Source organism: Solea solea, chromosome 2 (assembly GCF_958295425.1).
Source record: "Solea solea chromosome 2, fSolSol10.1, whole genome shotgun sequence".
NCBI lineage: Eukaryota > Metazoa > Chordata > Actinopteri > Pleuronectiformes > Soleidae > Solea > Solea solea.
The window spans coordinates 34,857,039-34,869,690 of record NC_081135.1 but is presented as its reverse complement, the minus strand read 5'-3'; the positions used below and the strand labels follow the sequence as shown (position 1 = coordinate 34,869,690).

Sequence of the window (12,652 nt, the reverse complement as noted above, 5' to 3'; positions counted from 1 at the left end):
GGCACCAGCCTTTCGTTTTTCTTGTTTGATTACAGTGAGGAAGGCCACTTAATCACCCTCACAGCAGCATGTACAGCAAACAATTATTACATTGCTACTACTGCTGCTGAGGGAAAACTATTGCTATTACTATATTCATACCAACTCATTCACAGATTGTGAAGTGTTTTTGTTTTGTTGTTGAACTGATAATGTGAAAGCTGCTGCAGGTGGAAAACCGGCCAGTTTATTAGGTACACAGTGTTACTGTTGCCTCTCAAACCAGTTTGGTCATTCTCCTCTGACCTCTGGCTTGATGCCAAGGCATTTTAACTTTTTTTGTTCATTTTCTGTAAACCCTAGACCTGACTGAGTGTGAAATAAGGTGCCCACAGCACATTTCTATGACAAGTGTGCTGCATAATAATGACAAAATTGCTGTGAATAATTGGTTGATTATTGTGATCGCTCATTGAATTGTCCATCGGAAAGCAAAGACTTGCACCTCACAACAAAATGCTGACCATTAATGACTCTTTCTTTTTTATTTTTATACAACTAAGGTTCTTTTTTATTTTCAAAATATCATTGATATTGTTGACAAAAAAATTTGTGATAATCGTTGTGATAATGTGTTCACAATTTACTGCATAGTGTTCATAATTTAAATGGTAAAATGCAAATAATATGGTAGTCCTCCAGTATTGTCCTCTGCCCAGTGTTGTAATGTAACAAAGCACAAATACTTGACTTTCTTATTTATATTTCTAGCAACTTTTATTTTTACTCCACTACATTTCCTCTAACTATCTTTACTCATTACTACCAAATAAAATCAGAAGAAGAAGACTTGGTAATGGTCTGTATTTATATAGAGCTTTTCTAGTCTTGATGATCTATCATACCCATTCACACACTGCAACATGGGGTTCAGTGTCTTGCTCAAGGACACATATATAGACTAGCAGAGCCAAGAATTGAACCCACAACCTTCCAGTTGAAAGAAAACATGCCGTACCACTGATCCACCATTGCTCAATCCTAAATCCTCAGTTTTTAAAATACTTTTACTTCTTAAACTTAGTTACATTTTATATCAGAAGATTGCTTTTAATACTTCATTACAGTAAATGTCATATACTTTAAGGTGTTTTACTTAAGTAATATGATAAAAAGTGACTTCAACTTTTACCAAATTCATTTTCTGGTAAGATTCTTTATGCAAAACTGTCTCTACCCCGCATGTAGTTCCCAAAAAGGTTGGTTAAGGGGTAACTGAAAAAAACGTGAAAAATCACCTCCACCCTCCTGTACCGCAGGTGGCAGTACATACATTCAGAAGGCGGTTGGTGCTCTTCCAGTACCCGGGAGATGCAGGAAGTGGGCAGGAACTACTTTGACTGCTCTGCTGACGTCACGTCGATGTTGCCCAATCAGACGGCTCGAAAGTGAGGCACCGCCAAGATCAGATTGTGAGACGCGCCGCTGTAGCGAGGCTAACGGGGAGCGGACAGAAAGGGCTAAACACAGGGTGACGCTAACTTGCGAAGTGCACCGGTAAGTCAAGCTTCTCGACGTGTTCGCTGCCAAGCTCGGCCTAAAACACAGTTCACCGACTTATGCACACGTTTTAGTAATCACTTTGGTCAACTTGTGGTTAAAATAAGCCACGTAGTAACGCGCAGCTAGCCGCGGCGAAAGCCCGGCTAACTGTGGTGTTGTCGATGACAGCTGTGGGGTTAGCTCAGCGGCTAGCTACCAGGCTAGCACAGCAACAGCGGGCTAACAAAGCGCAGGTGTTCGGGGCTTTTCTAACCGTAATAGCTTGTTTTTGTCGTCACAAAATTAAAATTAACGCATTACTTTCCACTTTAATGTAGCAGTATCCACAGCCGTTCAACTTCCATGCGTCATTTGACAATTTGCCAATTTGTTTGTACGTAGAGGATACTCCCGTAACGTTAATCATTTCGTAGTTACACATACCTTGGTGTTGTTTTCAAGTTGAACGTACAGGACAGTTTAATAGGTAGTAAAATGTTAAATCGTAAATTACTTTGTGTGTTTTGTAAAGTAATCTATGTTCACTCAATGCGGCGAAGCCACTGTTTTATTTACTGACCTGTATTTGGCATTAAACCGGCGACCAAGATTGTCAATAAAACACATATTCATTAAAATAAACCATTACCAGCAACAGGCTTTTCTGGCAAAGTGCGAATGACATTGGCTGTGAGGTGTTTCTTTTAAATATGGATAGAGAGATGTATTTTATTGGTCCCAAAAGTGGCATAGTGGCTTGATTTTAGGATCATAGGGAACCGTTCAAACATAAAACATGGTAAAAAATATAAAATACTACTATATAAAAGAAGATGTAAGTACAGCAGACGAAACAGTTACACTAAGGATGAGTTAAATATTGAATACAAGGACAAACATCAAAGCTATACAGAGAATATGGAATAAAATATTGTGATACATCAACAAAAATATGCACTTAGAGCATGTGAAAAGTCATGAAGGTGCATGTATTTGGATGCTCCAATAACAGTGTTTTGTCTCACAGATCAAAAGTGTTGTAAAGTTATCAGCAATCAGTCGGAATAAAGAAGCTGTCATTTCTCTTCTTTAACCCCATTCATTTTTCTGCCTGTCTTCAATTGAAAACGACCATTTTTCATCAACCTCCTGCCAGTATATAATCCCTTACTTTCTGACCGCAGTAAACAGTGAAATACACAGACTTGTAGCGGCAATAAACGCACTTGTCAGGTGCTCGTCACACTTAGGGCATTTTATCCCTTGATACGAGTGTAGAAATGTTAAAAAAGTACTTCGACAATACTTAGTTTGTTTCCTGTTTGGAAGGGATTTAGACCTCCTCTTCCTCCGATCTCAAATGCCAACAACAACAGCCGTCGAAGAAACAGGAGAGTGCACTCGTAAGTGCACACAAACCACGATTTAAACTTTATCCTGCCGCATACTCTCCCTAAATGTTAACCCCGTGCACAATTTGTGCGGGATTTGTAGCACTGTACCAAGGGATGCTACATTTTTTTAAGGGAAACCTCCTCAAAGCGTGCACAAGCTAGCCAGCTAGCTTGCGCCCGTAAGCTGGATGTAACGCTAACTGTTAGCTCGTTGCACTCAACAAAAGACTGTCCAGTGCTAACGTGGTACCACATAAATGCATGCAGCCGTCACGTCTGTAACCGTGTTGTGTAGTCGTTTAAATCCCGTTAATGTGTTTTTGCGGTCGGTGTGATGAAGTTGGCACGTTTGTGCGCCCTGTAGTAGAAGTTTTTGACGATGCTTGTGTGGAGGACGTGCTCGGTACCTGGAGTAGGCCTCCTGCACACTTAGCCTGGTAAAAGTTGTGACCATCGAGGGATTGGTTTGATGTGTTTTTCTGCACACACGCCGCATTCAGGAACACACCCTGCAAGATACTCACGGTTGAGCTTGTTCTCAAAAATGTGGAAATTTCCTTTACTTTCGCATTGTAACTCAAGCGAACGTCAGTGATGTAGCTCACACATACACACACACACAATGTGCTTGGCAGCAAGCACTTCAAATGGGCCTCACTTCAGAAACAAGTTTAATTGCTTTGTAAATACGCAAAAACTAAATATTTTTCAAATGAGGCCTGTAGAGTATTGGGGAAACATGCAGAATGCAATAATGTCTTGAAAAGAGGTATACAGACTCATTTGATTGAGTTGCATCTTTTTTAAAAATTCAATAGCAACTAGTGTGTATCATGTAGGAGGGTTTATTTACAGAAATTAAATTTACTACACATGTTTGTAAAAGTGTATTATTGCTGTAGCACAAAAACCATTGGATTTATGTCGCCATGGAGTAATGGCGCTTTTGCCATATAAAGTTCTACTGTAGCATTACTTGGCTCTTTTCGACTCGGTTTGGTTATCAGGCACATCGTTTTCCATTATGTAGTATGTCCTCACAGCGGGTGGGGTCGTCACAGCACAGCTGTGTAAAACTGCTGTAAAGTTGTTTAATATGCGACACAAACTAGTGACGGGCAAGGCAGTTGTTTTCAGTGTATTGAATCATTAGAGTCGGTTCATTAAAAAGTTTAGTTCAGTCCTGAACTAACAGTCACTAAACTGAAATACGACTGAACAGGTTGTGGTTCGGCTCACGATCGCCGGCTTTTGGCACTGCTGTCGCTAAATACACCAGACTGCTGTTTAATATTAAGGTTTTAGAAATGTTCTTGCTAAATGTTGGAGATTAATGGATGTTTTGAGATTTTGAAGTCTTTTTAACTGATTCGGCATTGTATGGTTTGATTCTTGTGTCGGACGTCACACTCATGACTTCCAGTCACAACACTGATCAATAGGTGGCCAGCAGTCTGTTGGCGTCACAGTTTAGTATCGGCTCAGCTCGCTTGGAAACTCGCCAGGGCAGGTACCAACAAAAGCAACAGGGACCAGATACTATCCATAATGGAAGAGGGAAAAAAATCGAGTCGAGCTGAGTAGTGCTGGAGCTGTTTAATGGAGGGTAAGGGTTTTATATATACTTAACCTATACAAGGACCTTGCTCTATGGCAGCTGCCATCTTGCACTGGCATGTATCTAGAGTGGCCCAACTGGACAAACTAGTCAGAGCATGTGTTATGCATTTTGAAGCAGAAGCTTACTATACAATCAAACAAAAAACAAACAAACAAAAAAAAAAACATAAACCTGATGCATAAACCAATGTAAAAACATCTGTATCCATGGTATTCTTATCAGCTGATGGACAACATTATTTGTGCTTGCTGGCAGCTACACCCGGTGTGGTTTTCAAAGGCTACCATAGTTCCCTCATGCTCTTGGAAAGTGTGGGATGAGCTGAGGATATTTATATTGTTCTCTGAAATTTCATCAATGTTTGCAGAGGCACCAAAACTTTATTCTGCCATCCGACTGAGCAAATGCATAAAAATTTAAGTTGAAAACCAGATAATATGATGTCAAAATGTTGTTTTCTGTGTTTCTCTCTTTAGGAGTTTGAAGAGTAAAAAAAGAGGAAAATATTTTTTTAACCTGAATCTCAACTTCTCCGGTCCTTTGGGATCATGGCAAAAGATGTAAGTACTTATTTAATTGCTTTATAAAAAAAGAAAATTATTTGGGAAACATTGTGGTTTTATGTCATTTTAAGGGTACTGTGGCTAAAGTTAGATGAAAATGATTTTGACACTTTGCTGTAACTCACTTAAATCATCTGCCATAACTTTGTTTTACTGCTGCTTATTTTGAACTAATATTAACTTCGTATTACCTTTTGTAGGTTGGTCTGATTGAAACAAATGGCGAGTTGAAGGTTTTCATCGATCAGAATCTGAGCCCCAGCAAAGGTACAAAGTAGTTACTGGAAGTAGTTTTTTCTGACATATCAAAGTGTGTTCTGTTAGTCCAGTATGGTGTGCTAGTAGTTGGACAACAGGGGGCAATGGAGTTTCAAACAAGGGCTCTACTCATTACTGGTGTTCTCATATTTTCTTCTAGGCGTCCTATCTTTGGTAACTGTCCAGCCCACAGCTGCACCTTTGGCCAAACAGCTACTCCCCAAAACCCTTGGGCCATCGAACGTGAACATTGCTGCACACATGCAACATCTGCCACACATGGTGAGTGATGCTCCACAAAAATCAGGGTTCTGTTTTGTAACAACCCCATTTGTGTCGGGAGTTTGGAACCTTAAGGTCTGCTTTGTAAATTGTCAGTGTCCTGCAGATGCGTTTGTTTGTGTAGATGTGCTCACTGGGTGTCTCTGCAGTGTCTTACTGTTGTGTAAGCCCCTCCATTATCATTGTGAGGTGACCGGGCTGAGGTAGGTGGAGGCAGTTGATCCTAAGCTTATCAACTCTACAGTCAGCAGGATTACACCCATCATCTCATTATACTGTATATATGGAATATATACAGAACGGGAATCAGCTTAGATAACACCTTTAGTGAAGGAATAGATCACACCTCTTAGATACTTCATTACAAGGGATGTGAATTTTAAGTTAAGCAATGTCTTCAGTTGATCAGCAGCCACGGTCAGATTTGTGTAGATTGTTTCTTATCAGAAAAAGTAATAGATTTTTCTCACATTTACTTATGTAACACCATGTAATTTACCAAGACTTCAATAAACAGATTTTGGGGATTCATTTATTTATTTTATACTGTGAGCCTCACATTTCCAGTGCTCTATATGAAAAGTTACAACTCTTCTCGTGTTCTTTGCAGGTGATTGGAACACCCCAGAGGCCCACAGTATCAAGTACAATTTTGGTAAACAGTCCACACACACCAAGTTCCCAATTCCTCACTCAGAGTCAACCATCGGACGCCTCCCCTTGGTCATCAGGGTAAGTTCTCAAAAAGTCCAAACCCTGTGGAGGTTAGGAAACATGTAATTAACATGCTTTATACCTTTTTTTTTGACAAAGTAATCATTGGTTTAATGTGGGTGATGTGCTCTGCCTGCAGAAAACGGGGGAAGAAAGGGGACAAGAATGGAAAGGGCTTGAGGCATTTCTCTATGAAAGTATGTGAGAAGGTGCAGAAGAAAGGAGTAACCACTTATAATGAGGTGGCAGATGAACTGGTGGCAGAATTCAGCTCTGCAGACAACCACATGTCGCCCAATGACTCGGTGAGCAAATCTGAATCTTATACGCATGTTTAAAAAAAGGGTTCCTTTGTATTGATCAAAGTTTAAAGCTTTGATTTTTCCCTTGTAGCATGTGTATGACCAGAAGAACATTCGGCGGCGTGTGTACGACGCTCTCAATGTGCTCATGGCCATGAACATTATCTCTAAAGAGAAAAAAGAAATCAAGTGGATTGGCCTGCCCACCAACTCAGCACAGGAGTGCCAAAATCTAGAGGTATAATCTCAGTAAATACACATTGTATATGGGCTTGTTTGGAGGTTGTTTACCCTCTTTTCACCTGTCACTGTTGTGTTAACTTTAGGTGGAAAGACAAAGGCGGCTCGAGAGAATTAAGCAGAAACAATCACAACTTCAGGAGCTCATACTGCAGGTGAGGAAGACTTGAATGAGTTTTGTAACATCTACCTTTTCCTCGTGGCATTCATGAATGGCAGAATGTGTGTGATAACTTGTCAGTAAAGCTTGATAATGTTACCATAAAGCTAATTTTATTTTGTTGTAGTGTGAGCAGAATTTACCCCAAAAAACATCCAGAGCTACAAACCATTTGCGTTGCTGGATTTTGCCGACATGGCTCAAGAAATAATGTCTACTTTGTTAAACAAATCCAAAACAAACTCTTTTTAGTTTACCAAACCGGTATTTATTTATTTTTTATGATGTACGTTTTTCATACAGTATATCGCATGACAAATGGAACATGGCGCACCAAAACACTGTTCGAGGGGAGACCCTTTTCACTGCTGCACCACCGAAACACATGCTCAGGTCTTAGCTGAACTGTGGTAGTAATAGCAGGTGGTGAGGCATAAATTGACAGGTTCCAGAACTGAAATGGTAGCACAAGAAGAATTTTCTCCAAAAAGAGGATCTGCGTCTGTAAGATTCTATTTGATTTAATTCAAATCTTGTCACGTAATGCACGCACAACTGCGCCTCTCGCTCGCTCAACCCCTCACTCATTGTCATGCATGAAAAAATGCCGTTGGTACCATGAAAATTACAGTATTGTACATTTTCGGTTACAGTTTTCATCTTTCTTTGCTGTTCTTGTTCACAGCAAATAGCTTTTAAAAACCTGGTTCAGAGGAACAGACAAGCGGAACAGCAGGCAAACAGATCCCCACCTCCCAACTCCATCATCCATCTTCCCTTTATTATCGTCAACACCAGCAAGAAAACTGTCATCGACTGCAGCATCTCCAATGACAAGTATGTGGTTTATTTTCAGGCTTTTTAAATTGAACATGTTTTTTTAACCTCCTGGGAAAAACAGTCAGCAGCATGTGGTGCAGCAGGGGTGCGACGTCAGTGCTGCTTCTCCTTTTAGAACCAAATGCAACATCCTCATGATTTATGTCACAGGAAATAATTTATCTGTGTTTTTCTCCCCCTGGCAGATTAGCTCATAACAAAGTTTTTTTTACAGCAGGTTTCATTTGATCATTCAGACACAGACATGTTAAACCATTAATGGCTCAGAAAACAGTGGGTAAATGAGGTCATTGTAAGCCAGAGGTTTAAGGTCAAACCCTGACTGTCCTACTAAATACTTTATAAACCTCAGAAGTAGATATTAACGCAAAACAACCATTTGAGAATTAAAATGTTTGACTTTTAATGTTAATCAAGGCCATTAATGTTTTTATAGTGCGCTCTCATGTAGTTTAAGTGTTCATTTATGACTGCATTAGGGATTCCCGAGCACTGGGTTGGGTTTTTCTGAATTTCCCCAAACTTTTTAGTTAATATTTCTGATTATATATTAAAAAAAACATACATAAATTAGGTTTAAATTAATCTTCTCTTGGAAATGATTAATTTATGAGATGTTTCTATTTATGGCTGGAAATAAGTTGCTACATTATGCATAACTGTGTTGTTGTCACGCTTTATGTTTGGGCCATGGTAGTTTGCCTTCTTTAAAAAGTGGGTCCCTGTAGACGGTTTGGGAAACACTGTTTTAGAGGACACTTTCTTTTTTTAGAAAAATAAACCTTACATTAACTTGAAATTTGTAATAGCAATTTAACCCTTAACTCCCCCTGGTGTCAGAGCAGGTGTCAATGCAGTTAAATAAGGAAATTGACCCAAACTTTTCCCCTTGTGGGAGTAGAAGAAGTACATCCTCTGTTCTCTCATCTCCATCTTTTTCACCAGCGATCATTACCAACAATCATGAGCAAAGAAGCACAGAAAACATGTCCGTCACAGCTTTCTCATTTTCGCTGTTGCCGCTGTTGCCGTGTGAATTTCTCTGTGAGATGAATAAAGTATCTATCTATCTATCTATCTATCTATCTATCTATCTAAATATCAGTTGGTACAGTGTATCTGCTGTAACTAATTAACTTGTTGACAGGCTGGAATCAAACGTGTTTGGGTTTGTGTGCGCTCTCTCCAGACTGTTTTTTTTTATTTTTTCAGAGAGAAGAGTTGTCACACCACTGACTTACTGACTGACTGAGTCTTTATCTGAACACTATCATCTGTTATGTGGGAGTTTCACAATCCCATTGTTGCGTCGAAGAGTTTTATTGGACACCGGTTGTTTTTGCAAACACAGCAGTCCATGTTTAGACTCGCAGCGGGGCTTGATAAGAACAGGAAAACAAGACTAGTTAGACGCCAATTCCATTTACCTGTGAGACAACCACACTTTTCTCAAGTGCAATGCCTGAACCTGACTAAGTGTCAGGTAACGTGTGTGTTATATGTATAATTTAGTTTTGAGTCATGTTCTCCCATAATCTTAGAACATTTCTTGGTTTTTACCCTCAGTTTGATAGCAATTGCTATGGTACAGCCGGATTTGTTTGTGTTCATACACGATTACTTAACTGCTCATAAAAACATGTTTCCAAACACCTCAGTTAAGTTGAAGTTTTCTGTTTTTTTCATTATCTCACTGATAAATGTATTAAAAATAACTATTATAATAATGGGCTTCTGTCTTTTCCCGTCCGCAGGTTTGAATATTTGTTCAATTTCGACAACATGTTTGAGATCCACGACGACATCGAGGTGTTGAAGCGTATGGGTATGGCCTGCGGTCTGGAGGTGGGAAAGTGTTCTCCAGAGGATCTGAAGGTTGCGCGGAACCTGGTGCCCAAAGCTCTGGAGCCCTATGTTATAGGTCAGTGCCTCCTAGACTCATTTTCAATGTTGGCTTTCTTAATAATGTACTGTTGGATCACTTGTACTTGTATGGAGCTTTTTTCATTCCCGCTGAAACGCTGTCCTTGCTATAAGTTTGTGAATTGGTTCGATAAAACGTAATGATCGATTGTCAGTGACTCAAACTATCAGAATCAGATTCCACAAGTTAAAGAGTAACGCTGATCTGAGTTCACTTAAAACACTTGAAAGTCGTCAGTCGATTAGTGTGATACACCGACGGCAGGTCCGTCAACAGTTACAAGAAGCAGTTCAGTTCAGTTTACATTAGTTTGGCACATAACGCACTCATTTGCTTTTTAATCAAAAATTGTGAGGGGAATCAAAATAACGATCTGTACAGGCCACAGACAGAAAAAAAAAAGTGTTTATGGTCGTGTTGTGTGTCACGCTTTTAACGTAGCTGACGCCGATATCGTCATTTGGAATTAGGTTACTTTTTGTTTGAATACTACGTGGCATTCTTTCCTTATGAAGATATTTGAATCTTCCCTGCACACACACACGTACACGTGACATGTTTTTGGGCTACAACTATTTTAATAATCAAGTAATCGGTTTGAGTGTTTTTTTATTTAAAAATATTTAATATATAATATATATGTAATTAAAACAACCTCCTTGATGTTTCGGCTTCTCAAATGTAAACATTGTATGGTTTCTTTGCTGAAACTGAGAATTTGAGAACGTTATCATTTTTGAGTTTTGGGAAACACAGGTCAGGCATTTTTCAACATTTTATGGACCAAACAAGTACTCGACTAATCGAGGAAATAATTGATGGATCAATCGAATATGGAAAATAACATTTATGTATTATTACCCTTCCAAAATTGATGGATTTATGCATTGCGATGAAATACTCACGCCATTATCGTTTAGTTGGCTTGTGTCCATTTTCACAGGAAAACGTAAGGTCACAAAGTTAATCCCTTTTTTGAGAACAACATAACGTCACTTATTTTTCTGATGGATTTAAAGTGGATGTGAGGGTAAAAACTGCAGGAAGGAAATTGAATCTTAACTTGCTGTGGATGAATGTCTAGAGGATTTGTCATTTTGTTTACTAATTGCTCTCTGATTGCGAAAAACAAAGACGTAACGTGATGCGATCACTTGCAGCTGGTCTTCATTCCAGCAGAGCGATGAATTTGGGTCTCATCAAAGCATTTGTGTCTCTCATTGTGTTTTCAGAGATGGCAAAGGGTCCCATCAGTAATGTCTACATCACTGGAGGATCCTCGGCAAACGGAGCGCGTTACCCAGCGAGCAGGTGAGAGAAGCCTTACCTGTCATTGCACAAACAAAACCCCTCCCAATCCAAACGGTCTTGTTTTCTAACCGTCTCCTCCTCCTCCTCGTTGTTGTTGCAGTGACGGCTGCACTGACGGGACGATGGCCTCCAGCTCAAACGACTCTCACTACAGCGGCTCCCGCGTGGAGACTCCAGTGTCGTACATGGGCGACGAGGACGACGAGGACGAATACGACGAGAACGACGACGAAGACTAGACCGGGTCTGCGTTCTCGCCGCTCCAACAAGCACAGTCCTAAAAAAAAAAACACCCCTTCCTGTGTGTGCTTCTTCAGCCCCTCCCTGTTTCCCCCATGCCTGTATTTCTGTCTGGCTTTCTCAGGGGTGTACATGAAAATTGAACAGAGGTGTGTTTATGGCACCCATCTTTTTCCTGCCCCTGAATCACGTGCACCTGCACTACAGCTCTGGGGGGGGTGGTGTCATCCAAGGGAACTGTGGCCTTGGCTGCCACCACACTGAAGTCTTTGTATGTCCCGATCCACTTCTCAATAAGCCATCCCAGTAAAAAAAAACAAAAACAAAACAACCCTCTGTAAAACCTACTGCTGTTGGAGAATGTATAATGTACTTGTTTGAATAGTTATTTCCTATTATTTTTGCAGTTGCGTATAACAGACGTGATGATGTTCAAAGTGTCCCATGACGGCCGTAAAGGTCTGCGTGACGTCTGCGTAACCATGGTTTCGGGAATAGGCCCGATTACAGTTGCCACGTCATCTCAGGATGGGGCTCCATCAGATGTGTTGATACTTTTTTGTTTTTCTGTTCTGGGCAATAATTTGAGATAGTTTCTTCTCCCACCCCCCCACCTCCCACCCCGGTTTTGTTGGACTGGCTTCCTTCTGTTCTGTAGGCAGCTGCTTTTCTGATCTCATTTGCTAGTTCTGTTTTGTTTTTTGTTTTTTTGTATTTGTATTGGAGTTGAGGAATTCTCCATCACCACCACCCTGTTAACGCCTTGGTAGTGTTTACAAAAATAATGGCACCAGCAAGGTCAAGGACTTTCATAACCCAGGCTCCTGATAGGTAAATAAGCTTTGTTTGTAATTACATATATGAATCCTATGACGATTGTAGCTTATAGTATCCTTTAGAGGCCAGTGGTAAAGATAAAATTATTGATGTAACAAAAAAATGTGTGGTTGTGTAGGTCTTGATGTGCTCCCTTCAAAGATCTCTTTTAAAACTGAGCAACACATGTACTGACTCTTCCAAATACCTTTTTCTGTAATCTAATATAAGTTTGCAAATTAAATATAGATTGTTTTAATAAGTTTGCATCTATATTTCAATCAGGTTTGAACACGGTTCTCAAAATATCAGACACTTAAAGCTGCTGTTGGCTCATATTCTTGGAACCTTGGCCAAACCTCAGAAGTGGAATTGTCCCTGTGATCTGATAGGTTTGGAAATTATGTTTAGATTATTTTATTCATGTACATCTGACCGCCTCTTTGGCCGTGTTATGATTTGTATT

The 12,652-nt window shown here is 40.0% G+C and overlaps 1 protein-coding gene across 3 annotated transcripts; it reads left to right on the top strand.

Annotated features, from left to right (window-relative positions):
- Positions 1-1,377: 1,377 nt before the first annotated feature.
- tfdp1a (transcription factor Dp-1, a) lies at positions 1,378-12,448 on the top strand. 3 transcript variants are annotated; one of them, XM_058654855.1, is made up of 12 exons: positions 1,378-1,536; positions 5,013-5,096; positions 5,300-5,366; positions 5,518-5,639; positions 6,250-6,371; positions 6,493-6,658; positions 6,747-6,893; positions 6,982-7,050; positions 7,741-7,892; positions 9,650-9,816; positions 11,052-11,130; positions 11,231-12,448. In XM_058654855.1, the coding sequence occupies exons 2-12, from the start codon at positions 5,085-5,087 to the stop codon at positions 11,367-11,369; spliced, it is 1,242 nt and encodes a 413-aa protein (XP_058510838.1). In that variant the 5' UTR covers positions 1,378-1,536; positions 5,013-5,084; the 3' UTR covers positions 11,370-12,448. The 3 variants fall into 3 exon arrangements, with proteins under 3 accessions (XP_058510838.1, XP_058510839.1, XP_058510840.1); XM_058654856.1 differs by lacking the exon at positions 1,378-1,536 and adding an exon at positions 2,826-2,924; XM_058654857.1 differs by lacking the exon at positions 1,378-1,536 and adding an exon at positions 4,349-4,521.
- The last annotated feature ends 204 nt before the right edge of the window (positions 12,449-12,652 follow it).

What these genes read in the sequence shown, in the direction of transcription:
- tfdp1a (XM_058654855.1), top strand. An exon ending in TTCAGGAGCTCATACTGCAG is followed by an intron (nt 7,051 to 7,740) that starts GTGAGGAAGACT and finishes TCTTGTTCACAG; the next exon opens with CAAATAGCTTTTAAAAACCT. An exon ending in TGCAGCATCTCCAATGACAA is followed by an intron (nt 7,893 to 9,649) that starts GTATGTGGTTTA and finishes TCCCGTCCGCAG; the next exon opens with GTTTGAATATTTGTTCAATT.